The sequence below is a fragment of the Sciurus carolinensis genome, chromosome 3 (genome assembly GCF_902686445.1).
Source record: "Sciurus carolinensis chromosome 3, mSciCar1.2, whole genome shotgun sequence".
Classification (NCBI taxonomy): domain Eukaryota; kingdom Metazoa; phylum Chordata; class Mammalia; order Rodentia; family Sciuridae; genus Sciurus; species Sciurus carolinensis.
The window spans coordinates 5,357,902-5,366,819 of record NC_062215.1 but is presented as its reverse complement, the minus strand read 5'-3'; the positions used below and the strand labels follow the sequence as shown (position 1 = coordinate 5,366,819).

The window sequence follows — 8,918 nt, the reverse complement described above, 5'->3', positions numbered from 1 at the left end:
AGAAGCATCCCAGCATGCTCCAGGGGCCCCAAGCCACTCCTCCCTCACATTCCTAGTCTGAGCTGGGGCTGGGGCTGCAACTCTATGGAGAGCCAGCAGGGGACCAGGCTGGCCCTGCCTCCGCCCACCAGGTGCTGGGCTGCACTACTGGCCACCCCGCCAGCCAGATGCATGGGCCTCAGAGGACAGAGGCTTTAACTCCAGGAGGGTACAGTCCCCTCAGCTCTCCTTCCAAAAGGTTCCCTGTTGGTCAGCACACACAGCCAGAAAGGTCCAGTTATTTCATTTTTACTATTTCACAGTATTAGCAAACAAATCAAGGTGCAAACAGGGTTTATTTCACATTAATATATTAACTGGAATTTTTTTTTTTTTTTTTGTCAAATAAATAGGGAATTCTCTTTAAATAACCATCTCTCCTCACTTCGTGGCAGGTCCAGAACAAATGCGCAAATCTTCGTGCATCCAGGGGGCATGATGCTTAAAGGGGGGGGTGGTCTGACTGAGGGGCCACGCAGCAGGCTATGATCAGCACGCAGACGCAGAGTTGGGGGCCCTCGTTCTTGGCCCACCCCTCAGCCCAAATGGCATGATGGGATGGACATGCACTCCACAGCTCCAGTTTAGAAGCCCCTCGTAGAGGGAAGAGAGACTAGAGGAAAACCAAATTCCAGAAACACTAGCAGAGGGGCTTCCCCTGAAACCACCAGCCCCCAGAGGCTTGTTGTAAAGCTCCTGAAGTCAGAAGTGGCAACAGAATGACCAAGGACAGGGAAGACAGGCCTGGCTGAATGGAATGTGGGCTGACAGTCAGGTGGGACATGGCCCTGCAGGCTAAGCACAGATGGGGGAAGGAATGTGAACCGGGTCGGTGGGGCCTGCTGACCCACTGAGAAGACGTGGCTGATCTGATGGCGCTCACAGGCTGAGGGCAGAATGGCTACCAGACCGAGGGGCTGGGCTGCAGCAGAGGAGGTGGCAGAGAGTCCCTCTGTGGGAAGGAGCTAGCAGAGTGAAACAGGAACAAGGGGAACACCCGTGCCCTCAAGGATAGCCCCAGAAGTGGTAAGAGGGGCGCTGTGGGCTGAGCTAGCGTGGGAAGCTGGGGGACACCTCTCCAGAGGCCAGGGGCCCTGCCTTCCCGCAGTGCTAGTTCCTGGTAACGCTTTATAATCAGATCTGGGGAAGAATAAGGCCCTCCCTGGCCTCCCCCAGTCAGATGCAGTCCCACAAGGAGGGGAAGGAAAGGCCCATGAGGGTGGGGACAGGGAAGTAGGCGGGGTCTACTGGGTCTTCTTATCTTCTGGAGGGTAGTAGGGAGGTGGTGGAGGCTGGCTCTAAAGAAGGAAGGGAAGACCATGTTAGAAGGTTCTCAGAATGAGAGGAGGCCCGTCATCCCACCCCAACCCACTGCCTTTATGGCTGAGGGGACGGCCACCCCAACTCACTGTGGGCATGTAGACGTTGTGTGGGTTGCCTGGGTTGTAATAGGCGCTGGCAGCTGCTTCTGCGGCCTTGGCCTCAGCTGGAGAGCAAACACAGGGCAAGCATTGGTAGCAAGTCGTCCCCTCCCAGCCCCCGAGCTCAGGGTGGTGGTGCTGGTGACCCAGACCACCCACAAAAGCAGCAGTTAAGTCTCCTAAGCAATTGTCACATGCTGGCACTGTCTGTTCCAGTCCCTTTACATGTACATGTCTTTCTTTTTTTTTTAGCTGTAGATGGACATAATACTTTTATTTATTTATTTTTATACTGTGTTGAGGATGGAACCTAGGGCCTTCCACGTGCCAGGGCAAGTGCTCTGCCACTGAGTCATGATCCCGGCCCCCTTTACATATCTTAACCCTTGACACAAGCCCACCAGGTGATCTCATGACCATGAGTTTATAGATGGAGGAGCCTGAGCCATACAGCTACCTGAGAGACAGAGAGGGCTGGCACCTAGCTTTTCACCACCCGGTCACCACCCTGCTGGTTCCTAGGCCAGGGGCCCTTTATCATTTGGGGCTCCCAGAAGCCTCCAGACATTCTCTGAGGTTCCTGCAAGGTCCTGGGGAGGAGAGGGCTGGTCTCAAAGGACTGCTACCAGGTCAGGGTCCTTACCTGCAGGAGTGGAGGGGACATCAGGGCCACTGACTGGAGGCTCCATGGGTCCAGGATAGGGTGGTGGTGGGGGCTGCACATATCCCATGGCCCCATCCATCATGGGAGCGCCTGGATAGAACTCTGCTTGGCAAGAGAGCAACAGGGACCCAGTGACTAGCCAGGCCTGGCTCCCTCAGAAGGCGGCCTCCTGGGAGTTGTCCCACATGGGTCTGCAGGAGCAGCCTCTATACCTCTCCAGCATCTGTTAGTTATGAGTCTCCCCTCTGCATCCCCTGGCCTGGGAGGAGTGGTTAGTGGTTGAGTGGGTGGGTTGAGGGTGGGCAGCAAAGGACACACTCACCAGGTGGGGGCGGTGGATAGGGGTAGCCAGGAGGGCAGGGGTACATTCCATTGGCGACTGGCGGGGGAAAGACATAGGCCCCGCTGGGCATGTAAGGATACCCATAGGCTCCATTGGGGGCTTCACCTCTGGAGGCTATAAGCACAAGGGGAGAGAGAGATGAGTGCCACCTGCCTCAGGACTGGGGGAGTGTGGCCCTACTGCCTGCCAAGGGAAGCGCTGGGACCTGGGAATGTGCCAGCAGACATGCCCACCCTCTATTCCACTCCCCACCCAACTTGGGTCTGGCTCTGTCAGGGATGAGGCGAGGGGAGAGAGGTCAACGGGGTGGGGGTGAATGGAGGGAAAGGGGGAGGCTCAGGGAAGGAGGAGAGGAGGAGTTGGGTGAGGCTGTCTGCTGAACACAGTACTGGGTAATTTAAAGTGGTAGCTTAATGGCAGTTTAATGATTGGGTTTTTTGTTTGTTTATGAGGCCACAGTAAGACGTCAAGTTCAAATAGCTCTGTGGGAATGTTGTACACCTGCTCCAGGCAGAGGAGGACCAGGCTTTGAGGTACAGGACAGAGTAGAAATTACAGACTTTGTCCCCAACTCCCAGCCCTGGTCAGCAGGGTCAGGTATTTATCTCCTGTGCTTACAAAACAAAAGGAAACACGATCAAACAAAAAACCCACATGTTCAGTGTGTCCTCGGCCCCTCATTTCTAGAGCCTGGATACCTTGAGATGCCACCTGGAGCATGCGCTGACCAAACTCGATGGCGCCCCCTGCTGTGAAGGTCAACTTGTATGAAGCAGAGCCTTCCCAGCCACCTGAGAAGAGGCAAGATAGTGAATGAACAGTGCAGGGCAAGAAAACAGGGACATGCAAAGAGATGGCTATTTGTCCTCTTCAGGGCCCCGCCCCACCCAATGCTCTCAAAGCCTGCAGGAAAAGATCAGGTTTTTTCTTGCCTCCTCCTTATGGACTTGGCTGCTTCCCAAGCCTACGGCCCACATGCCACCCAGTGCTGCAGACTGGCCTGGTTCCCGTGTGCCTGCCAGCTTCCCCCTTCAGAACAGAGGCTTTTCCTTCTTGGAACAAGCTTGACCTCCCAGCCCAGGCCCTGAAGTCACAGGTACAAAGTCCACATGGTTTGGTTTTAGGGATAATACTGGGGTTTCTTTGATGCTCAATAAAAGCACTGGGCAGCTTCCAGAAGCAAGAGCACCCAGCATTAAGTGCCATTCAAATTCAGAGCAGATCTCTCATTCTGAGGGGTCCTAAGCATGAATCCTGGTCCCTCTAGCCTGGCTTCTGTCCTAAGGGGAACCAAGAGAAAGCCTGGGCCTAGGTGGGTATGAGGGGAAGGCAGGGTCCATGAGGAGGTCTCTAGTGTCTGTGCAAGTGTCAGTCACAGGGCATGGCCTCTCCAGCCTCCCAGAGGGCAGCTGCCTCTGCCTGTTCTCAGGATAAGGCCCCTCCCAGAAACAGGACACAGTTCCTTCCCACATCTAAAATCTGCACATGCTCCCCAGGACACAATAAGCATCTTTACTTAGTTTTCAGTCTTTCTGCTGGTTCTACTCTCTGAAGAGGTGACATGAGCTGCCAACTCTGATGCCAGACTTTCCCAGCTCTTGGCAACTGAAAACCCACACAGGCTGGTCAGCTGGCAGCTCAGGCATTCCTTTTGAAGGTAATCTAGAGCGGCGGGGAAGGGGACAAGGCTGGGGCAGTAAGAATTTGAAGAGGATGCTCCCAAGGCAGCATTAATGTCCCTGAGCACCCTTGTCACCTACCTCCTGCTTCAGCCTTCACCATTCCCTTGATGTAGTTTGCACCAAACACAGGCTGCTTGATCTCACAGTCCTTCATGAGATAAAATGGCATCATGAAGGACTGCATGGCATCCTTCCCCTTGGACAGAAAGATGACCTGCAGTGGGAAAGGACAAGAGCCATCAGTGCTGGAAGTGCAGCCTGCTAGGCCATTGTCTCCCACCTGCTTCTTGTGCATGCAGTCTGTTCCCAGGGGTGGGCAGTGGCCCACAGCAGGCCCAGCAGGCCCAGGGCTCTGCACCAGACACTCCTGGAAGAGTGTCAGGTGTAGCCTGGAGACACCAGACACAGAAGTCACAAGAACAGTGTGCCAATCACAGATAGAATATGTGAACTGGAAAAACTGCTGTCAGTTACGTAGACAGAAGTGGCAGCTGTGCAGACATGAAAGGACCTGCAAAGCTGGGGGAGCATGGGCAGGGACAGGGCAGGCAGAGGGCCTGGACGGGAGGCGTGGCCTGGCCTTTTAGAGAATGGTGGAGTGGCAGGGGCCTCAGAGTTCAGGAGAAAGGGCCTTTGTGACCTTCCTGTAGATGACACTCTGCCCAATGGCAATAAGAGCTCTCCTGTCCTGTGCCTGGAGAACCCCCTTGGGTTTCAAAACCACCAGGTATATTCAATTTAACTGAAGATATTAACTTTGAGTTTCCAGAGATGGTGTTTTGAGTCCCTGCCTACGTAAATGATGATGACAGACACCTAAGATGTGCTCCCTTGCTCCAGCCATCCTGAAGTGTCACTATGGGTAGCTAGCCACAGGCAGTGAACCTTTACTGAGACGACACGTTTTGTGTTACTCTCAGAGTCTTCATGGCTAACGCCCTGGGCCCATTCTGCTGTCTGGCATTGCTCTCTGCAGGGTTCTGCTGGCTCACTGCCCAGCCTGGGAACTGTAGCCATACTACTGAATCCTGTTTACCACAGCTACCCCTCACAGGCTACTCAGGTCCAAGTCATCCCGGCAGCAGCACCCACCCTAGACAGATTTTATGACAATGGTGCTGGAATTTGCATGGACTCACAGCCTACCAGTCAGTTCAGCTGCAGAGAGAGCTGGTGGTTCTAGAATCCAGGAGCACGTGACAAGAGAAACAGGAGGAGCAAAGCACTAATATTCATCAGGGTTCAGAGGTCACTTGACTCATAGGCAGAGGCTAAGATAAATGTCACCCTCCAAATGCACTGAGCCTCCAACCCAACTCTCCTGCTGTGCAACTCACCCTGTAAGGGGTAAGGTAGACGGTGCCCTTCTTGGTCCCTTTGAAGGCCTCTGGAACATTCTTCATGTCATTAAATGTAAGTTCCACATGATCATAGGACATTAGGATGCTGTGATAAGAACAGAAGAAAAGCCCTACTGAGACAGTTGGAGATGTCATCTGTCACCCCCAGACACATTAATATAGCCATGGAAGAGATAAGCAAGCTGGGGTCCAGAGAATTTTCCCTAACCCCACTTATACAGCACCCGCGTGACTAGCACAGTAGCAGAACTGCAGGGCTGTAGAAATGCCTTCATCCTTCAAGGTGATGTTTTAAATCCTCTGATAGATGCTCTGTTTTTGTTATTTTTTTTCCAGTTATTGATGGATCTTTATTCATTTATTTATATGCAGTACTGAGATTTGAACCCAGTGCCTCATATACGTGAGGCAAGCGTTCTACCACTGAGTCACAACCCCAGCACTTCTGTTGGGTTTTTAAGCCTGATAAACGAACACGTTAAAGATTCTAAGACAAGACTCCACACATTGCAGAAAGGTTTCCTCCAAGGTTCCCCTTACATAGGACTTCTTAAGTTCAGTCAGCAGGGATGTGGGTCTATAAATCCTTGAAAGGATGGTGTGTGAGGATTTTTCTAGGACATTCCACAGCTTCAATCACTCTCAAAGGGGGTTCATGAATTAAAAAATAAAATTCACCATGAAGTCTTGGGTTCAATCCCCAGCATCACAAAAAAATGAAGTTCACTAATTTGTGTGTATGTGTGTGGGGGGGTGGGGGTACTGGGGATTGAACTCAGGGGTGCTTTACCACTGAGTTACAACCCAACCCTTTCTATATTTTATTTTGAAATAGGGTCTTGCTAAGTTGCTCAAGTTGGTCTCAGACTTGTGATCCTCCTGCCTCAGCCCACCATGTATGTGTGCCAGGTATGTGCCACTGCACCAGGCAAAGTTCACTATTCTATATATTAAATTTTAAACACTAGATTTAAACTTCAATTATTATAGACCTTTTTTTTTTTTTTTTTTTTGATACTAGGGATTTTGAACCTATGGGCATTCTACCACTGAGCTCATCCCTAGTCCTGAGTTGCTGAAATTACAGAAGTGTGCCAGAACCCTCAGTAGATGCAATTTTTTCAGACGAGGCTGACGCACTTTCCAAACCAAGGCACACCCACTGAGCTGGGAAGGGGGTGACAAATGCCATAAACCTCTCAGCTGGGAAGGTTGAGTGAGGTACAAGGATCACAAACTGGAGGCCAGCCTGAGCAAATTATTTTATCAAAATAAAAAGGGCTGGGTGCAGTGGCACATGCCTGTAATCCCCAAAGCTCAGGAGGCTGAGACAGGAGGATGGAGAGTTCAAAGCCAGTCTCAGCAACATAGCGAGAGACTAAGCAACTCAGTGAGACCCTGTCTCTAAATAATATGAAAATAGGGATGGGGATGTGGCTCAGTGGTTGAGTCAATCTCCAGTACCAAATAAATAAATAAATAGTGCTGGGATACAGTTCAGTGGTAGAGTGCCCCTGGGTTCAATCCTCAGTACCACTGAGAAAGAAAAACAGTCCCAGGAGATGTTACTAAGTGACATCAAAAGTGCACAGGCCCAGGAACTGGTTCACATTCAGAATCAAAACAAACCAGTGAACAGTGCAAGGTTTCTCAGATTACATGACAAAGGCCCAAGTTCACATGGTTCCATTGTCTTCCTTCTCCTTCTCCCAAATATCACAACTTTCCTGACCAGAAAGGGTATGTGGGGAAGAGAACTGGCACAATAAGAGACATATTCACCAGGAACATCAGATCCTGAAGAGGGTAACATGGAGGAAACGTCAGCATTCTGAGGTCTGGGTCACCTGGGCCTTCTCATCTAACTCATCAAGCCTTCCCAAGTGACAGGTCCCAGGCTGGGTGCTGGCCTTAGCTAGGGGTGAAGGATCTGGCTCCAGCCTATTTCCCTTGAGGATTCAAGTTCCTCCTAAGCTGCTCGGCCTTCAAGAAGCAGCGCAGGGATTAAAGGAGAGACAGAGTGCATCGGGAAGTGGTGGGGAGGGTAGATCAGAAAGAACCCTTAAGTTCAGAGACCTCTGCTCTGTGGAGTGACCTGAGCCAAAACCATTTAAGAGGAAAGAGACTGCGCCTGGTCATAGCTCAGTGGTAGAACACTTGCCGGGCATGTGTGAAGCACTGGGTTCGATTCTCAGCACCGCATATAAATAAATAAGAGGTCCATTGACAACTAAACAATATTTTTTTTAAAAAAGAAGTAACAATAAATAAAGTACCCACTATATTATAAAAAAGATGAAAGAAACTAACCCTTACAAGGGCTCACACTCACACCAACAACTATGTCAGGCAGCTGACTGAACGTTACTTGTTTACTCTTACCTGTGGGGTCTGGGATTTTCATTTGAAACCTGAGCTGTTTTAGAATACATTCGAAGGGTGTTTACTGTTAAGCCTACTGACACTGGGGTCAAGACTTCTTTCCTGGAATTCCCATCTGTTATTCAAACTTCTGAACTAGGTCAAATTACTTAACCCTCCTGGGTCTCAATTTTCCTACCTGTAATATGTGTACGATACTTTCTGCGGCACAAGATTTACATATTTCAAAGAGGCGCAGGGGCTGCCGCGTAGTAACAACATAGTAAACGCCCAATAAACAACAATTATTTTAAGGCTCCTCCCAGCTCTTCAAGACTCGGGAAAGGCTCCAGCATCGCCCCTAGGCCCCACTGCTCGCCCCAAACCCCGTCCCCATCCAGCGGCCCTACCCCCGCCCCCGCCCCCAGATGATGGCAGCAGCCCCGCCTCCGGCCGTTACCCCCCCACACCGCGCTCCAACAGTTTCTCTCCAGGATTTATTCCCCACCGCCCACCGCCCACCGTCCACCGCCTGGACAACTGTACTTCGGTTCACCAGGATCCTTCCGCAGTGTTCTCACCTCTCAGTGTTGTTGACGATCACTCCGCCGCCCTCCGAGTGGTTCTTGTTGAGCGCCATAGTCTCTCCGAGAGGGGTCCCGAGACTCGCAACGCAGTGCGCCTGCGCCCCCTGTGGCCCGCCCCTAGTGGCGTCGTTCGTATTAGAGCCAGCCAATCACAGCTCCTGCTCGGAGGCTGGACCAACCACATGACCCCGAGTGTCACGTGGTAACAGTTTACTCCCTCTCCCCCTCCCCACTAGTAACTCCTGCATCACAAACAACTCAACACTACGATTCCCAGCAGGCAATGCTCTCGCATCCTCGACTCTCCTTACGCTGGGGCTGGACATGCATTCTGGAACTTGTAGTCTTGCAGACCAGAGGCCGGGCGGGGCTCCATTATTTGCATAACCATCAGCCCGTGCGCTCCCCACCCCGCCTCCTCAGAAGGGTCGGAGTCAGCAGTTTGGCTCCTTGCATTGGC

General features: G+C 51.7%; 1 protein-coding gene across 2 annotated transcripts; it reads right to left on the bottom strand.

Moving 5' to 3' along the window:
- Positions 1 to 446: 446 nt before the first annotated feature.
- Positions 447 to 8,581, bottom strand: Wbp2 (WW domain binding protein 2). 2 transcript variants are annotated; one of them, XM_047547712.1, is made up of 8 exons: positions 8,453 to 8,581; positions 5,487 to 5,595; positions 4,228 to 4,363; positions 3,166 to 3,258; positions 2,447 to 2,581; positions 2,104 to 2,226; positions 1,449 to 1,525; positions 447 to 1,337 (listed from the first exon to the last, which is right to left on the bottom strand). In XM_047547712.1, exons 1-8 carry the CDS (start codon positions 8,509 to 8,511, stop codon positions 1,284 to 1,286), a joined length of 786 nt encoding a protein of 261 aa, XP_047403668.1. In that variant the 5' UTR covers positions 8,512 to 8,581; the 3' UTR covers positions 447 to 1,283. The 2 variants fall into 2 exon arrangements, with proteins under 2 accessions (XP_047403668.1, XP_047403669.1); XM_047547713.1 differs by lacking the exon at positions 2,447 to 2,581.
- Between the last annotated feature and the right edge of the window lie 337 nt (positions 8,582 to 8,918).

Coding starts and splice junctions, on each gene's coding strand:
- Wbp2 (XM_047547712.1), bottom strand. CDS start 8,511: ATGGCGCTCAACAAGAACCACTCGGAGGGCGGCGGAGTGATCGTCAAC. Junction 3,259..4,227: donor GGTGAAGGCTGAAGCAGGAG/GTAGGTGACAAG, acceptor GCCTCTTCTCAG/GTGGCTGGGAAGGCTCTGCT. Junction 2,582..3,165: donor GCTCCAGGTGGCATCTCAAG/GTATCCAGGCTC, acceptor TTGTGCTTATAG/CCTCCAGAGGTGAAGCCCCC.